This window comes from Notamacropus eugenii, chromosome 1 (assembly GCF_028372415.1).
Source record: "Notamacropus eugenii isolate mMacEug1 chromosome 1, mMacEug1.pri_v2, whole genome shotgun sequence".
Taxonomy (NCBI): Eukaryota; Metazoa; Chordata; class Mammalia; order Diprotodontia; family Macropodidae; genus Notamacropus; species Notamacropus eugenii.
In genome coordinates, this window is record NC_092872.1 from 48,525,096 (window position 1) to 48,544,516 (window position 19,421).

General features: G+C 45.4%; 1 protein-coding gene across 1 annotated transcript in view; it reads left to right on the forward strand.

Moving 5' to 3' along the window:
• HS3ST6 (heparan sulfate-glucosamine 3-sulfotransferase 6) overlaps window positions 1-19,035 on the forward strand; it is a 34,509-nt gene extending 15,474 nt beyond the window's left edge. The window contains exon 2 of the mRNA XM_072599575.1: window positions 18,134-19,035. Coding sequence (XP_072455676.1) covers window positions 18,134-18,752 — 619 coding nt within the window. The 3' untranslated portion in view covers window positions 18,753-19,035. The remainder of the gene's footprint in view (window positions 1-18,133) is intronic.
• Window positions 19,036-19,421: the final 386 nt, after the last annotated feature.

Here is a 19,421-nt window from a genome sequence, read left to right on the forward strand (position 1 = left end):
ATGTAAGCTTTTTAGACCAGTTTAACTGTAGGTACAGAGATTATTGTCCAATGGCCAATGATGACGTACCTCTATGATCATTTGAACCACATCAGAGTTGATATTCTTGTGATAAACAGAACCCTAAGACAAGGAAATTGTAACTTAAAGAAAGGAAACATGGCTCCCAGGCTGTCTCTGGAGAGAGACAAAGAGCTGGTTTTATCAGGCACCCAGAGGAAATGAGAACCATCATTCTGTGGGACATTTGGATTATCTTGTTTCTGTGCTCATGGTGACCATGGCTAAAAAAGACCACCTTGAAGATAATTCCAACTTGTGCACTGACATCAGTTCATGGATGAGGAAATTCTATGATGAACTTGACAAGATCCTTCAAACCAACTTAAACGATAAAGTTTGGTACCTGGTGATTTCAGTGTGGACAGGGGAGGATGGCCAGGGGAAAAAAAAATATGTTGGAAAATGTGACTCAGGTTTGAGCAGTGAAAGAGGGGTGCCTGAGAAACTTCTGGTACATCTCTGTACAATTAATGCTTTCTTCCAGAAAAGAGTCAAGGCACGGAAAATGACGAGCCCTGAACAGCATCATAGAAAGTGAAATTGACTATATCTGGAGAGACAGGAAATGATCACTTAGTGCTGTCTCATTTAGTCCATTGATTAATCAGAGCAAGGGTCAAAATCAACACCAAATTAGGACAAGGGACAGAGATGGGAAGATAACTGAGCAACTGCAAAAGCTTCAACCTAGCTGTTCAAATGAGGAGTCAGTATTAAAAAACAAGAGGGAAGGGGTCTGAAAAAGGCAAAGAAATTGACCTTGACTGTGACCATTTACTGTAAAAATTTAACCAGTGTAAAGCAAGCCCTTCAATGAGGAAATTTTAAAGTGTGACTAGAAACTGCCCTTGGCTGCAAATGTGGTACATCTTTGCTCAGCAGAGAGATACGACAGTCAACTTAATACTAATGCTGCTGCTGCTGCTACTGCTACTACTACTACAAATACCACTATAACTACCACCACTACCACCACCACCACCACGACTACTACCACTACTAGGATTTATATAGAGCCTTAAACTACTTTACAAATATTATCTCATTTGATTCACACAACACCAGGAGATAGGTGCTACTGTTATTCTACCCCATTTTACAGATAAGGAAACTGAAACAGATGGAAGTTAAGGGATTTGCCCATGATTACATAGGTGGTAAGTATTTGGGACTGGATTTGAACTCAGTTCTCGACTCTAGGTCCAGTGCTCTATCTATTGCACCTCATTTGTAAAACAGTTTGGAGGAGGAAGACAGATAACTAGCAGCATTGCTTTAAAGCAAAAATGAGTCTGGAAAACGTGGTGTCGGACCTAACCGAGTCACATTACTCCAAGAATATTCCAGAGAGGTCACAGTGTGATAGATAAGGTTCTGGACTATGCCCTTACTACCACAGACACAATGCAAACAGCAACAACTCCTCTTTAGAGTTCATAGAGCACTTCCCTTACAACAAAATAGGTAGTTTTGAGTATTACTATCTGTTTTACAGATGAGAAAACTGAGGCCCAGATAAATGAAATGTTTTGCCCAAAGAAGCACAGCTAATGAGTGGCAGAAATGAGACCAGAACCCAAGGCCTGCCTCTAAGGCTGTTGTTTTTTTCTGTTATACCAGGTTCTGTTGGTCTCTGTCCAGTAGCCTAAACTGATGATTGCTGGCCCACCAGCCCCCACATATAGGTTAGAGGAGCTTGTGCTAAATTGAATTCAACAAATACATTTTAGATACAGAGGGAATCAAGGGCACAAGTAGAGGATTTGGTCTCAGCCACCTTTTCCTCAGGTGATCCAGTAAAGGAGACAGTGCAGACACGTGATCCTGGGATAACTGTTGTTAAAAACTGGGGGTAATGAAACAGGACTGGGTAGAACTGGCAGTGATCATGTAGAACTCACAGAGGAGACTGTGTGACCTTGAACAAAACTTCTTCCATCTCTGTGCTTCACTGTCCTCAGCTGTCAAAGGAGACAAGAAGATGGTTTTTGAGGTCCAGTGCTAGTTGAAACTCCAAGGACTTCCTGGGCGGAAGTCTTAGCCCTCACCAGAGAAATCAGATCATACAATGGAAAGTGTGTGGTGGCTTTGGAATATAAGAACCTGGGTTCAGATCCCAGCTCTGTTACTTACTAACTGTGGGATCATAGATAAGTCATTGAACTTTTTCTTGGCCTCACTTTCCTCATCTGTAAAATGGGAGGGTTGAATGAGATGATTTCTAAGGTCCCTTCCAGTCCTATATCTATGATACTGCTCTCCTTGGGAGTCTGTGGGTATTCCCTGCTCCCCCTCTCCCTAACTTCTTGCTATGGGTAAGCTCCAGGAAAGAGCAGCAGGCTCAAATAGGAGGGGCAGCCCTGCCTCCCACGCCTCTAAGATTCTTCTTATCTAGCACTGAACAGAGACCCCCTGGCTTCTGCGTGAAGAGTCCCAAACTAAACTGGAAACAATGTATCCAACAGCTATCTGTCAAATGTCTCATGGGTACATTTTCTCATGTGCTTCTCTTGACAAACCCATGAAGTACATACAATACTTACTTACAAGGTCTTACTCTTCCCGTTTTGCAGGTGAAGACACTGAGGATTGGGTGAAGCAACTTGCCCACTGTCACCCAGCTTGTAGGTCTGGGGAGGGCTTCCTCTCCAGTTCTCTCATACCCCCAGATCTGGTACTCTCTTCATGTCACGTCCTCATTCAAGCAATTCCTTATTGAACTTCTAGGCTCAAATATAAAACCTGTGCTTTGCTGTTAAGGCCCTCCATAGCCGAGCCCCTCCCTACCTTTTCAGCCTTCTTGCATCTTATCTTCCCCTCCCCCCATATACTCTACAATCCAGTGCCACTGGCCTCAATGCTGCTCATATAAAGCACTCCATCTCCTGTCCCCCTCACCTGGACTGCTCTCTCTCCTGACCTCCACCTTCTGGCTTCACTGGCTTCCTTCTATGCTTAGCTAAAGTCTCTCCTTCTGTATGACACTTTCCCCAGTTCTCCTTATTGCTAGAGCCTTTTCTCTGAGATGATCTCCAGTGTATCCTATATATATTTTTCTATAAACATAGTTGTTTGCATGTTGTCTCCCCTCATTATCCTCAAATGAGGATCAAATGAGATACTTAGAAAGTGCTTGGCCCAGTGTAGGTCTTATATAAATCCTTCCTTCTTTCCTTTCTTCCTTCTTTCCTCTTTTCCTTCCTCTCTCCCTCCCTCCCTACTTTCCTTCTTTCTTTCTGCTTTCCTACTTCTCTTTCTCTTTCGCTCCCTTCCTCTCTCCTTCCCTCCCTCTCTTCTTTCCTGCTTTCCTTCCTTCTTTCCTTTCTCCCTCTCTCTATGAGGTCCCTTAGGCTCTGTGACTTTCCACTAGAACAAGCTGCTTCTCAGATCATAGATTGGGCAGGACGTAGGCCAACTGTGGTCACTGGCAACTAGAAAGTGGTATGTATAGACAGACTTTCCAGAGGTAAATAGATGAAGCAGGAGCTACAGCTAACACCCTTGGGGAGTTCCCAGAATGGAGGGGGCAGGGAGGGTAGAGACATGGTATTTCCTGGTCTAGGGGTGCCTGGGCTTGAGCCAAGGATGGTGCCCACTCTGGGATTATGTGTGTGAGTGTGTTTGTGTGTGTGTGTGTGTGTGTGTGTGTGTGTGTGTGTGTGTGTGAAAGAGAGAGAGAGAGAGAAAGCTCAGAGAAGTTCTTTCTCTGTGAGTTCCAAACAGGGGACCTCCCATTCTAGCTTCCACCTCCAAATGTGGTCATGGACACGTGGAAAGCTCCATACACCGACTAGCCGGAGGTAAATTTTAAAAAAATTTTCTGCTGGGCTTTTCTCTGAACTAAGAAGGTCTAGTGTTGTTCCAACAGGATTAACAGGAGACTTTGTGATATTGTGGAACAAATGTTTTCCTGGGAGTCAGGAGACCTGGGTTCTAGCTCCAGATCTGTCATTTACTCTTTATGGAACTGTGGTCAAGTTATTTCTTTTCTTTTCTTTTTTTCTAGGTTTCATTTTGCCACTGTAACATAAAGGAATCAGATTAGAAATGATAACTGGATTTAGAGCTGGAAGGAATGCTGTAGGTCACTTAACTCTAACCCCCTCATTTTACAGCTGAGGAAACCAAGGCCCATTTAAATGATTTGCCCAGGGCTGGGAAATGTCTGCCCAGGAGAAGGGAGGCAAACTAATGGTATGGGATGAAACCAGGAAGCAGACCCACATCCCATCTCTGGAATCTCAGTTTGGTGGGGCAAGAGGAGATTTGTACCCATCCATTCCTCAGGGCATTCGTGGCCTGGGAGAAAAGAATAGACACTCTTAAAAAAGAATAATATTGGATACTGTCAAGGACTACAGGGAGTGCCTTTAGATTCTCCTCTCTTTCCTATTTTAAAACTCGTCCTCAACCCGCTTTTCCTTCCTCTTTTCTTACACATTACTCCAGTCTGTAACTGGGCCATACTGGCTTACTTGCTTTTCCCTCATGCCACGCAAGATGCTCCATCTTCCATCTCTTTGCCTTTGTCCCCAGTGTCCCCCATGCCTGGAATGTTCTCCTCATCTCCATTTCTTGACTCCCCCGCATTTCTTTCATGCATCAGCTCAAGCACCATTTCCCCTCAAGGAGTTCTTTCCTGCTCTCTCCTCCTCCCCCTATCACCCCAATCCTCTTCCACAGTTTCTAGAGCCTTCCCATCCAAGGTTACCTTGTGTCTTGCTTTATATGCCTCTTGGATATGCATATGTTGTCTCTCCTGTTAGAGCAGAATCTCCTTGGGATCAGGAACTGTTCCATTTTTTTGTCTCTGTGTCCCTAGCACTTAGCCTGATGCCATTTAGTAAACGCTCGTTTATTGATTGATATGGGTACCATAAACAGGAACATACAGACAAGTATGGACACAATACATATTTGCACAGATGCATATACATGCACGCACATGTTCTGTTCCTGTTCAAGCTATGGGGAAAGCTGGGGGGTGGAGTAGAGAGAATGAAGGGAAGGGCCTGGCACCAAGGAGGGAGGGAGCCCCTGAGAGATATGTGACTTGGGCAAGTCACTTTTTGGCTCTAGATTCAAAGTTTCTCTAGCCATAAGGAGGTCATGTGAACTTCCCCAGTAACTGATAGTGATCTATGTGAAACTGTTCCTAGGGCAGTTTGGGATTCCCCAACAGTGGAGGCCAAGGGCTGGTCTTGTGGGCTGTGAATCCTTGCTGGCTGTGCAAGACACTCCCAGATCAGGCCTCTGTGGAACTGTGCCCATGGGCCTGGAGTCCAGGGAATTTGCTGTTTGCATTCGAGTTTTTAAAACAATATGTTCTAAGTAGTTGATCTCTGGTCAGAGCCAGAGGTAACCTTAGTGTTTTTATGAATCCAACTCTTTCATTTTACAAATAGAGGAAAAAAGCCCAGAGAGTGAGAGTCACTAACCCTAAAATAACTTAGGAAATTAGCACCAGTGAGTCTAAAAAATGGACTTTAGTCAGGTCCAGATGGATACTGGTAGATGTGTTGGTAGTTTCAGAAACAGATCTGTCCCTGCTATGACCTGAATAGGATAATAGGGGAACATTGATTTAGAGCTATATGAGACTGGAGAGATTACTTAGTCTAACCTCTTTTTTACAGACAGGGAAACAGACAAGTAAATAAAGGATGCCCTCTTTCTTTCCCCCAAATTTGGTCATCAAATATATAGCCCAGTCATGTGGAATCCTGGACCAGCCCCAGGCTCCTTGGACCTCTCACCCAAGTCTACAAAGCAGCTCCTCTCCAGTTTTTCTATCCTATAAGAGAAATACCTCACTTAGGTTTAACTTGAATCAACAGTGGAAACAAGGGATGAGAAACTCAGATGTTCTGTAGTGGAAAAAGCACTGAATTTGGAGTGGGAAGATGACCTGGGTTACAATTTGGACTGCATGACCCTGGACAGTTCACTCTCCCACTCCTTTCTGGGCTTCAGTTTCGGTTTCTTAGGGGTCAGGGGGTGTGGCACTAGCTGATATTTAAGGTCTTTTCTAGCTCTACGTCTTGTGATTATTTTTCACCAAACAAAAGTTAGCCGAAGTAAGAAGAAAATTATAAAATGTTCAGAATTTAGGCTCCAAATGAGCCAACAAGGATGTTCTTAGCCTGGGGTCAGCAAATTTGTTTTCTAAAACATTTCAATAACTATTTTTAAAATCTTTTGGTTTCCTTTGTAATCCTACATGTTTTATGTATTTAAAACCATTATATTGAGGAGCTCGTGGCACAGAAAAGGTTAAGAAGCCCTCTTTGCCCCATGTGTTGGGGATAGACTGAGCTGGGGGCCTCTCTTGTCCAATATACTCTTCTGATTTTTTTCCCCCAACTTGCCTTAGGTGGGGTGGTGGACTGGGGAAGGAGGGATGGAGTGATGGCAGGGACTCTCTGTTGCCATGTGGACCCTGCCTGTTGACTCTGGCGGGTCTCTGCTGAGCAGCTCCCAAAGCCTGAAACCCAAGGTGGGAATGAAGCCACAAGCATGTTTGGAATCAGCCGTCTCAGCGCCCGCCTGGCCGTGCTGGCTCGGGGGCTGCACATGGAACTGTTTTGCTGTATTGATGCACAGGAGGATAAATCCACAAGACTGGAGGAATAGAGAGAGTGTCTGAGTACCAGTTTGCTATCCTTTACCCCCTGGGCCACCTTCTTGAATGGGCATGGGTGGGTTAGGGTACCAGCCCCTTGGCACTTCCTGGCTTCCTGGGCAGGGCTGTCCATGGTTACGCTGTTGTGTGAGTTTAATAGCTGAAGTTCTCTGCTCTCTCAGCAGGGTGGGTGCTGGGCTGGGAAGAGCTGTTGGGGGTCCTGGCTATGGACCCCTTCAGTTCTCAGAGCTCGCCTTTGATTAGAAGCTTCCTGTGCTGGCAGCCCTGAGGCTGACCAGCAAGGCAGGGTGTTGGCACCAGAGGCGTTCAGAGGGCACAGCTTCTGTTTCGTTACTTCTCTCTCCTATAGGACTCGGTGCATTGCTTGGAATTCATGAACTTGATGTTGGTGTGTTGGTTAATTTTCCCCATATCTACTAGGAGATAGGCAGGGATGGTGACCATTTTTAAGAGGTGAGAAAAACCAAAGTGTATTCAATTTGTGGTTTTTGAATTAAGGTTTTTTTTCACCTCTCTCTTCTGTAAAATGGGGATAATGTTCACATTACTTCCTAGTATCGATGGTAGGAAATGTGTTTTGTATATTGTAAAACTCAGTAGAACTGGAGATGGTATTAGGGTGTATTCTTTCTCTTTCTCTTCTCCCACTGTCCCAGGAGCCCCAATTAGAAAGGGTCAAGTAGGTGCTAAATAATTAAACAGGCTGGGGCTACCTGGGTGCCCTGAGGCATGCTCATGCCAGCCAACCTAAGAAGGGATGCAATTAGATGGAGACCCGCAGGGTTGGGCCCGGGCCTATGGCTGAGTCCTACCCTCCCTCTTCAGGAAGCCCTTATGTTGGACCTGGGCCAAAGCCAGTCTGAGCAGCTCCATCTGATGGGAATTAGGTCGAACAGACTTGGGGGAATTTTTCTTCTGTCCTCATTTGGGTTTACAGGCTATGAGCCTGGCTGGGTATGGTAGTTCCAGAGTTGAGAAGAACCAGAGACTGATCATAAGGGAACATCTGTAGCAACATCTGCAGCTTGGTGAGAGGGTGGTTTACAGCAAACACAATGTCAATGGCTCAGTTAGACAGCTCAGCCCTAGAGGCTGGCACCGGGAGGTAGGGAAAGAATCAAAGAAGCTCAGATCATAGATCATCTGGCTCCAACTCCTTCATTTTTTTCCTTCAGATTTTTTTTTTAAATTCTGAACTGAAAAAATGTCAAATAAGGAAAGCGTTTCTCTGTACAGAATGGAACAAAAGAAAAGGATTGTACATAAAACAGTTTATATCTACTATATGCAATTTGCTTTTCTTTTTAAGTATATAATAAATTAAACTTAACTCTCAAAGTTGTCCTGATTGCCTGGGATTCCTTCCGGCCTTCCTTACGTTCTCCTCTGTGTATTAAAAACAAAACAAAACACTTCAGTGACCGTCCTTTCTTTTCTCTTCTTCTCTTTTCTTTTTCCTCCCATCATGTTCTTATCCAAGGATATCCCTATCCTTCCCCTCCCATTGGAAAAAAAGAAAAAAATCTTTTAACAAATATACATAGTCAAGCAAAACAAATTTTCATGTTGGCTATGTTCAAAAATGTTTATTTCGTTCTACGTCTTGAGCCTGTCTAGGTCAGGAGGTGGGATCATGCTCCATCATTGATACTTTGGTGTGGTTGGTCATGGAATTGATCAGAGTTCTTAAATCTTTCAAAGTTGTTTTTCTTTAGATAGTTCCCCTGGTTCTGCTCGCTTCTCTCTGCAGTGGTTCTTGTAAGTCTTTCTGGATTTCTCCCAAACCATCCCTTTTGTCATTTCTTACGGTGTCGTAATATTCCATTTCATTCACAGCACATAATTTATTTAGTCGTTCCCCATAGATGGACACTCCCTTGGTTTCCAACTCTTTGCCACTACAAAAAAGAGCTGATATAAATATTTTTTGTAGTCTTCATTTGATTTTTTTTAAACCAATGCTTTATTCTTTAGATAAGGAAACTGAGGTCCAGATCGGGAAACACATTTGTCTAAAGCTACATATACAGTAACCTAGTTGCAAAGACAGGATTAGGATTGAGGTCTCTTGCTCAAAATAGGGCGTTTCTTCAACTGTGTCACATACTGGTTCCCCGGGCAGGGCTGTCCATGGTTACCCTGTTATGTGAATTTAACAGCTGAAGTCCTTTGCTCTCTGGGCAGGGTGAATACTGGGCTGGAAAGAACTGTTGGGGATCTCAGTTATGGATACCTCTAGTTCTCAGAGCTTGACTTGGGGAAACTTCTTATGCTGGAAGCCCTGAAGCTGCCAATCTCCACCTCCACCCTTCCCGCTGTCCCCTTCTCCCCAAAAGAATAGGGGATCTTAGAACTGCAAGAGACCTGAGAGATAATCTTCCCCAATCTTCCTGTTTCATAGTGGCAAAACAGAGGGTGTCGGGTTAAAGTACTTGTCCAGGCTTTAGAGCAAATAGTTAATGCTTAATAAATGCTTGTCAACTACCTGTCTAGAGTGGCTTCCTAGTCAGTGCTGGGTCTGATATGAACTCAAGAAAGATATGTTAGATGACCTGTCCTCTGCATGGCCCTGGCATCAGCTCAGAGGCCAGGACATGACCCCGGGCCCATTTTAGAGGGTCCTTCTGAGACACCTCCTCAGGAGTGGTTCCTCTCCCCCCACTTTGTAATAGTAATGGGCGAGAACTCACAGGCCTCTGTGTGTGTGTGTGTGTGTGTGTGTGTGTGTGTGTGTGTGTGTGTGTGTGTGTGTGTGTGTGTGTGTGTAGAGGGGTAGACCTAGATATTTCTGCCTGACTTCCAGGTGCACTCTCTGCAACTCAGAAATTCGGGGACAACAAAGGGAAAGGAAGTAATTTATTTATCACCTTGGACAGGGGCTCAGATGGCTAGACTCTTGTCTGCAAAATGAAAGGGGCTGGGTGATCTCCAATTCCATCCCTACCAACTGTGACTCTGAAGCGATCCCTCCTAGCTCTCAGGGAAGGATCACTTCTGAGAAATGAGGTTCTAGCCTCTTGCCTAGTTGCCTGATGACTGGGCCTGGGAAGGCAGCTGCTCTTACACATTCCCAGAGGGAGTATATAGGTGTGGATGTGAGGTGGTAGTTATGGGTTAATCCAGTAACCTGTTTTCATTTTGCAGTAGAGACAAGGAAGGAGATGTCTGGGGAATGAACCTCTCTCTGTTCTCCCTCACCTATCAGTCCGAAAACCATACATCATACATAGATCTTAAGAATTAGATTCAGAAGGGTCCTTGGAGATTATCTGCTTCCAGTCCCCTCATTTTACAAACAAAGAAACTGAGGCCTTAAGTGATTAAGTGACTTGCCTAAGGTCACACAACAGTAGAAGCAGGATTTGAATCCGGGTCCTGACTTCAGTTCCAGCACTCATCTTACTGTACATCATGTTCCTCGGTGGGAGGCTGTTGTTCAGGGAAGACTCTGAGTCTCCTTTGCTTTGAATAATTGAAGGGGAAAGGGGAGAGGTCCAACTGGAGACTGTAGCCTGTCTGTTGGTACTGATAAAGTCACAGGCTGGACACCTGTCACAGGCCCCCTGGGGACCTGTGTCTGACTCAGACACTGAGTGGGAGGGCAGGTGAGCTATGACAGGATTTCAAATGGCAGACATCATGAGGTTGCACCTGTCCTTCCCCAGGGCATTGGGGAGTGTGGTTATCACTGCAGAATCCCTCATTTCTTCCCTTCCTTCCCCTCCCCCAATTATCTAATGGCCTACCTTCCCCCCTTTTATTTTTGCATTACTGAGGAATCTGGTGCAGTGTTTTAACAGTAAAAAGAACACTAGTTTCAAAATCTTGAGAACTGAGGCTCAAACAAAATTTTTTATTATGTTCCCCAGAGAGGGTCTCGGCCTCAGTTACCTTCTCTGTAAAGTGAGGGGATTGGACATAGTGATCTAAATTCCTTCTGGCTTGCAATCTAGATATCCTATGATTCAGTTGGTGAGGATGGGTGACAGTGTCTACGTATGTCTGCTGGGGGGCCCTTGGCTCTGTTTTTCCCATTTAGTTGAATGGGGAGGGCATGCCAGTCTTATCATCTACTTATCACACCCACTGAACAAGCCTTCTGCCAGGAACTGCCAGAAGGGAAGCTGGAGGGACTTCCCTCATCAGCTGCCTCCGTTTTGAGGCACAGTTACTAAATTCCTCCCCACGATGACATATTGAGAATTCATTGTGAAAGCACTTTCTGAGATGTCGACAACCAACTCACCACGCTAGTACCACAATGCATGTGAAGATCTTAGAGGTCTTCAACGGTCACATGACCGAAATTAACCAAAAATGTCATATGACTTCTGGATATTTTAATCCTAGGGGGTGTGTGTGCGTGCGTGTGTGTGTATGTGTGTGTGTCCAGGAGGAGAGAGGGAACATCATTTAACCAGGAAAGACCATACCTGGAGCATTATGTACAGTTCTGAGAGTCCCATTTTAGAGAAAAATTAACAGGTGGAAGGAGTCATCTAGGGGAGTACAACTAGGGTGATAGGGTGATGAAGGAGGAGTCTCAAACTCACACCAAAAGAAAATCAGTTGAAGGCGCTAAGGGTGTTTTTTAGCTTAGAGAAGAGGAAGATTAGAAGGTATGCAGCAGCTGTCTTCAAACATCTGAAGGTCTCTCTGTGGGGTTGAAGGATTAAAGTTGCTCCTAGAGGGGAAAAATGGGATCAATGGGTGGAATTTATGGGGTTCTGGGTTCTTAGTTCTGGGTGATGAGTTTCACAGGCTGGAATTGTTCCCGGGGTGGGGCAGATGGGAGAACCCGACTGCCAACCCCGAATCAGAAAGTCAGAGGCTGGGAGGGTGTGCCCTCCCCATCAGGCTTGTTTGGCCCAAGAAGAGGGGCAACGCTGCATGCTTCCAGGACGGCAGACGCCACTAAGATCTGAAATTTCCCTGGAATAAAATACGAGGGCTCTCAGGAATGAGCAGAAACCCTGCTTGCTGGCTTGTTCTGGGCTTTGGAAATTCATCTACAGGGATGGCAATTAGAGGGTCTGGGAGTCTGAGCTCGTTAACTCCTTTTCCCCTTTCTCCTCCCATTCCCCAGCCATGCCTGAGTCAATAAAGGAGGCAGACTCAGAGGCATTTTGAGAGCTGTTAAGAGAGTGCCTGCCTGGTTCCCAGGGTGATCCCATCACCCTGGCACCCTATGTCATCACCTTGTTATTTGACCATCTGACATCACCCCATCATCTATTACCCTAGCTCCCCCTAAACCCCCTCACTCCATAGGGCTGCCACCTTGTAACTCTGGTATTGATTGCCCCATCACCAGCACCACCGTATAATAAATAAAAACCTCACACTGATTTAGTACTTTGTCATTTTCAAAGTGCTTTCCTCACTACAACCCTGAAATAGAAGTAGTGCTGTTATCCTCCCTTTAAACATGGTAGCCTGAAGCTGATCACAGGGCTAGTAAATACCTTAGGTGGGATTTGAACCTTGGTCTCCTGCCTGCAAGTTCAGGACATTTTCACCACACCCTGTTGCTTTCTATCCTGTTGCAGTGTGACTTGATCATTGGGGAACCATCTCTAAATACTGAGGCCAAGATGGGTAAAGGCTGGGACCTTTAACCCTAAGGTCTGTTAAGTAACATCTTTCCCCAAGATGAGTTCTTTTTTTTTAATTTTAAAACATTTAAAATTTTTAATTAAAAAATTTTTTTTTGAGACTATTTCTTTGTGGTCCTGGGGAATGTGGTTGCCTGGACTGTGAACAAGCAGTGTGATGGGAGGCAGGGAGCCCCTCAGAATCTTTGGTAAGGAAATGAAAATTGTATCAGAAGGATCCCTGGGACCAGTTGGGTGCACCCACTCTGCATTCTATTGGGCACCAGACAGTTCTGTTTCGTGTTCTGGAACCACCTGGCAAAGGTTAATTAGAATTAACACGATTGTAATTAAAGGGAGTCTGTCAGTGGAGTGGAGGAGTCCAGGAAGCTGTCCCTTATGCGAAGGAGGAGGGGGGGTATCAATAATTAATGGCAATAATTTAGGGCATGGTATGAGTTAATGAAAATGTACAGTGGAGTAATTACAGAGGACGGTGGGAGCCTTTGTGTAGGGGGAGAACCAGCAAAAGCCTAGGACAGCTTTGGTTGAGTAGTTAAGAGAGGATAGCCAAGGAAAACCTCCAACTTTCACAGCCTCCTGTCAATGAGAGGATGAGATGGGTTCCAGCTGATTGGGGGTATCACATTGGGACCATGAACAGGGATGGATCCTGTATGGGCCTAAGTTCTGTACTTATTCAGGGTGTGCCAAGAAGACCCAGGTGTTATCTATATGTTGGAAGTAGCCCCATTGGGGTCCTGATAGTACAGATGCATGTTCGTCAGAAGCTCTCGGTCAGAGTGCTCAGAAGTCACCAGAATGAACTAGGAGCTCTGACCATGTTTGGCCAGGGAGAAGAGTTGTAATCTAATGGAAGTAATACTGACTCTTAAGTTAGAGGTCCTGAGTTCTAGTCCTGATTCTGCTATTTCTTACCTAGTTGTGTCTAGTCATAGGATTTGGAGCTAAAAGAGTCCTTAAAGACCTATTATTAGTACAACCCCATAATTTTACAGATGGGGAAACTGAGACTTGAAGTTAAGGGCATGAAATAGTTAACTACTTGTCTGGACCTGTTTCCCCAACTGTAAAGTGAGGAGCCTGGGTTAGATTCTCTCTTGAGGTGCCATTAGCTTTTAAATCTTTTGGATTCTATAAATCTGGTAAGGACAGTGAGAAATAATCCCTAACAGCTACCTTGTGTCTGTTTTCCTTCCTCCTTTATATCTTATCTGATATTCCTACTTTGTTGAGGGGGATTTGCAATCCCTGTTGAACCTCAGAGAGATTTCCCCTACACTCCATCTATCCCAAGCTGGTCCTCCCTCTCACAGGTAGGGCTGTGGTGAGGGTGTGGTTGGTGTGGGTTAAATGCTAGGCTAGAGTAGAAGAGAATTACCCTTTCCCCATCTCAAACTTTCTCGTTTTAAAGGGCTGAGTATGTTGGCGGAGAGAAAAGGAAGGAAAGAAAAGGAGAAAGCTAATGTGGGTCTAAAGCAGGGGAGAAGGGAGTGGGAGTTAAATCTTCAGCTGCCAGGGAGATCTTGTTTACCTGTTATCCTTAACCACCAGGGAGCACTGATCAGAGGCTTGATCTGGGAGTCATGTGATGAGCTGTTTCTGATCCTAGATCTGCTCCTCACTACCTGTATAACCTTGGACCCATCACTCATCCCTCCAGGCTTTTGTTTTCTCATTTGGAAAAACGGGGTAAAGGGCTTTTCCAGTTCTAAATCTTATGATCGTAGAACACTGGTATACTTAAGTCCAAGAGTTCTTAACCCAGAGCCTCAGAACTTAATTTGTTTTTGGATAACCATATTCCAGTTGATTTCTTTTGTACTTTATTTTGTGCGTTTAAAAAAACCGTGCTGGAAAGGGGTCCACAGATTTCACCAGACTGCCAGAGGGGTCTAGGACACATTTGCTGTGGGGTGGGAGTCACAAGACCTGGATTTTGGTCCAACCACTAATTCATTTTATGACTTTTGGTAACCTCTGTGGGTCTCAGTTTGCTCATTTGTAAAATGAAGGCACTGGACTAACTGTATCTTGTATGACCATAGGCAAGTCACAATCTCTGGCCTTGGTTTCTTCATCTATAAAATGACATCGTTGAGATAGATGACTTCTCTCTAATAAGTCTAAATCTGTGAAAATGACATTGGATCATCTACTTAGCCATCTCCCCAGCCTTGGCATAGGTTATATCCCAAGAAGGGGTACCTTCCCCACTCCTGTTGCCTGACCCATTCCTCTAATCCTATAACCTCTCCCTGGGTCTCAGGCTGTTTTTTCTCTGTCTCCCTCTTCCTAATGTAACTGAATTAAGAACCAGGCACAGACCCCCTGAATGCTGGTGTGAGTATGTATCCAATAAAGTACAGAAAGCAGGGAGACAGAATGGCTTCTTTCTTCATCTCTAAAGCCCAGAAGGAGCCAGGCCTTGGTTCTCTTGTCTCTGGCTATGATCTAGGACAGACTTCAGGTTTTGTTCTGGCTCCACACTCCTTCAGGAGGGAACAGATGTTTTTGCCCTGAAGACTTGGAGGCTCCATCTGTCTCTTAGGTCCTTGGAAGTTGGGGGGGAATGACCCTCTTCCCTCTTCTGCAGCCCAGGCGAAGGTCCAGCAGGAACATCTTGAGAATAAGTCAACAAACACTCATTAAACAAGTACTGGATGGAGAATCCCCATTGTCATAACATAGTGGGAAAGAATGTTGGATTTGGAGCCTGAGGACTGGGTTCAAATTCTGATTGCCACCTGGGTGTGCAGTTTAACCTCTCTGGGTCTTTTTCCTTGTTAGTAAAATGATGGGATTGGATTAGATGTCCTCTCTATATCCAACTTTAAATCTATGAAATGATGCTTGGTCTTTTACCTCCTTCCCACGCCCCCCCCCCCCCAATCCTCTGGCTATAAATCTTTGGTCACTGAAGCATGTTTAGGTTGTTGTTTTTTCCCCAAAAGGAGGTGAGAAATTATGTCTCCCTGGGGTTGCACCAGGAGTTTTGGGGGAAGAGCAAGGGAAGAGATGGGAAAAAAGTATGAGGAGAGAAAAATGTTCCTGGGAGATATAGCATCGGACACAGCCCACCACGGACCAGTCCCCAAACCAGCTTGTTGTTGGGGGGGGTTGTCCTGTGCTTTATAGGAGCTTTTCATGAGAGCCTCTGGCCCCCTAGAGGGGCAGCCTCATTGTCTGAGGGGCAGTCACGCTATAAGGAAACAAGACCCGAGGCAGGAAACAGGAGGGGCCAGAGTCCATTCCAACTTTTATACATCCACTCCTTGATGCTCAATAAGCTAGGTCCCCAAAGCAGTCGGGAAACAGCTCTTTCTGCACTTCTACCCCTGCCTCCATTCCAAGCCTGGCCCAGATAATTCAATTCAACAAATTCTGCAAACATTTACTGAGTGCCTCCCTCAGCCTAACCTCTTAGCAATCGCTTGGTAATTGTTTCCTGTGTGTTTTGTCTCCCCAGCCAGACCCCGAGCTCAGCCCAATACTTCTCGTCTCCCCCACAGTATTAGGCTCTATAAATGCTTGTCAAAGAAATGAATGACTAGATGGATGGACGGTCCTGACCCTCTCCTCTACCGATCACAGGGCCATGGGCTCAGAGCTGTGTCCCTGGGAGTGGGAACAGGCAGCATTAGCTTCACTCTCTTCTCTGTTCATCTTAAGATCAATGGTGGGCATTTGTAAGAGGGCTAGGAAGGCTTGCTCTTCAGCTGGGGTGAGGGGTTATGTCTATGACTGATGCTAGAGGTCAGGTGGGGGCCAGCGGTGGGGCTCAATCTGGGGCCTAGATTTTAGGATTTGGAGCCATAAGGAACCTCCAGAGATCATTTAGGACAACCCCCTCATTTTATATATGAAATTGAGACTCAGAGAGATTAAGCTAGTTGTCTGGGGGTAACATAGCTAGTTAATATCTGGGAAGAGATTTGAACCCAGAATTCCTGGCTGAGGGATAGAGCTCAGTGATGCTTCCCCCTACATTTCCGTTCTTACCCATATATGCTCTTAAAACTGGATATATGTGGTGATTGTAGTGTGCCCCCAAAGGTATTTCAGAGAATGAAGGTATAATTGAAGGGGAGGGGTGGCCGTATGGTCATGTTCATTGGGTATTTTCTGGTCCCAGGAGCCCAGTTATCTTAAATCTTCTTATTTGGGTAGTTTGATCACTGAGGTTCCCTTAGATCTCTGCCTGCCTCTACCATAGATTATCTTCTGGGAGGGATGGAGGAAAGTTCATGAACTGGTTTGTGCTCCTGGGCAATCCTGGTGAGGAGCTAGGAGTCCTGGTGAGGAGTTGGGCCCATGGGAGGCATCTGTGATGGTGGCTAGGACTCCATCTGTGTGCCAAGTTGGTCTAGACTTAGCAATTTAGGGGCAAGTTGGATGGGTTGGGGGAGGAAGATTGTAGGGAGCCTAGAATGTCAAGCTGGGAAGGGTTGCTTTTCTCCTTTGGACATTGGAGGACCTGGTAAGATTTTTAAGCTAGTATATGGCTGGATGAAAGAGTGTTTTAGGAAGATTAACTATGTCTCAGCATGGGTGTTCCATGTGAAGAACAGTTGTGATAACTGCAGCTATTACTGTTTTAATTAGTGATCTGTGTAGCAAAGCCCTAACGATTCCATCGGTCACTAAAATGGGGACTCTAATCACAGGGTTATGAGGGAAATAACCGGCCTTAACACCTCTATCCTGACCCAGCACTGTAGAAGGCAACGGGTCCCCTCTCCTCTGCCCTAGAAGACAAGGTAGAGAGCAGCTTTGATTTCCCATCCCCTGAAGATGAAGCCCCAAAGAGACAAGAAGTTTGGGTAGTAAATCTCAGGGCCAGGATTTGCATCTACGTCTTCAGATTTCAAATCTAATGTTCTTTACACTGTCTTTTATAGACTACTAGTTCAATGGAAGGTAGCCAGGATGTCTGTCCCGTGGTGGCAGGGCTAAGGGGTCAGTAAGGTTGTAGGAAGATTATTGGTGTTGAAATGATAACTGTCTTGTCTAGGTAGAGAAGTGGGGGACCAAAGGTTCAGGATGGCATGTGGCAAATCTGTAGGTTTGTTTTGCTGAACTACTTTGTTATGAAGGAAAATTCTCCAGTTGAAAAGAAGGGTCAGTTATTGGGTAATGACAGTGTTATTTAAAAAATATAAAAAGATGGGAAAATAAAATACAAGTATATATGCATATATTTGTGTGTATATATACCTATACATACATACATACATACATGTATACACATATATACATGTGTGTGTGTGAGACCTCTCCCTAGACAAGTCTCATATGAATAATGGACCTAACGAAACTGATATCTAGACTTCACCCAGATGAACCATGCCAGGATAAAAGTAAATAGCCCGAATCCCAACCCTTTGGATAGACCCAGAGCAAATGATCTAGTTTGGAGCTTCTAAAAGGAAATTTCTGAATCAGAATGGACTTGATTTGTCCTTCCAATCTTCAGGGTCCCGTGAGCTGCCCTTCCTGTTATACAACATGACTGTTCTGCGGGATCGGATTTGGGGAGGAAACATAGTCCTCATTCTTAGTGGGGGCCTACTCTGAGGGGAAGGCACAGTTCTGATCTTAGGGAGCTGCTGATCTATGGAAGGAGATTTAATGCCTGGCATTGAACCAAAAAAAAAATTAGATCTAAAAGGGTCTCACTTGGTCCAACCCCTTCATTGTACAGATAAGAAAATGGGATGGGGGAAAGACAAATGCTCTCTAGAGTTCATGGATGGGTAGAGAGGTGCTAAAACAACTTGTTCACATGACCCCTGCCCTCTTGTCTCCCCAGAAGCCTGATGCCACGGACACTGGATGGCCAAATCACCATGGAGAAGACCCCCAGCTACTTCGTGACAAAGGAGGCCCCTCGGCGCATACACAACATGTCCCAGGACACCAAACTGATAGTAGTGGTACGAAACCCTGTTACACGGGCCATTTCAGACTATACTCAGACGCTGTCCAAGAACCCATCCATTCCGAGCTTCCAGGCGCTGGCTTTCCGAAATGGCAGTACTGGGCTGGTCGATACCGCGTGGAGTGCTGTTCGCATTGGCATATATGCCAAGCACCTGGACAACTGGCTGCAGTACTTCCCACTGTCTCACTTCCTGTTTGTGAGTGGTGAGAGGCTGGTGAGTGACCCAGCTGGGGAGATGGGCCGAGTGCAGGATTTCCTGGGCCTCAAGAGGGTTGTGACGGACAAGCACTTCTATTTCAATGAGACCAAAGGCTTCCCCTGCCTGAAGAAGCCAGAAGGCAGCAGCCGCCCTCGATGCCTGGGCAAGTCAAAGGGCCGACCCCACCCCCACATTGAGGAGCATGTGGTCCAGCGCCTGAGAGAGTTTTATCGACCCTTCAACCTCAAGTTCTACCAGATGACCGGGCAGGACTTTGGGTGGGACTGACCCATACTATACGTACTCTAATGGTAGTGGGGTGGGATGGGGAGCCCCTGAACCAGGGCAGGGGCTGCCAAGAGCAGTGGGAGTCACAGCTAAGACAAGGGAAAGATCTCAGAAGACACCCATCTGGGCCTTGGACTTGAGCCTAGTACCAGGCTTTGGAAAATTTGACAATGATTCTAATTTATATCTGCTCTCCTAGTAGAGAGCAAGCAATTGTACACTTACTGAGTAGAGAGAGATATTTAAAAAATAAAACAGTCAGATAAATATTCTTCCACATAAACCCTTGTGGTCTCTATTGCTTGGATATGTTTTCAGGAGGGGAGGAAAAGTGGGAAGATGGGAGGACTGAGTTTTAATCTCTTCATATTTGTGTAGCTCATAGTCATGTCCCTTATTGAGAATAATTTGAGGGGCGACTGGCAGGAGCCAGAAGTGTAGGGATTGGCTTTCATCCATGCAACTTCATTCTGTACTCTTCATCCCCAGAAAGTGTCTAGCCTTGGTACCTGTCTGCTCTGCTGGCTGGACATGTCACCCAAGTGATGGTGCCACTGCTATCTCTGTCCCAGATTTCCAAATCACCCTCCCTCCCCATACATACACCTATCACCACATTCTCCTCCAAATGCTTTTTCTCTGCTGATTCCTCCTCTTAAAACTTATCCC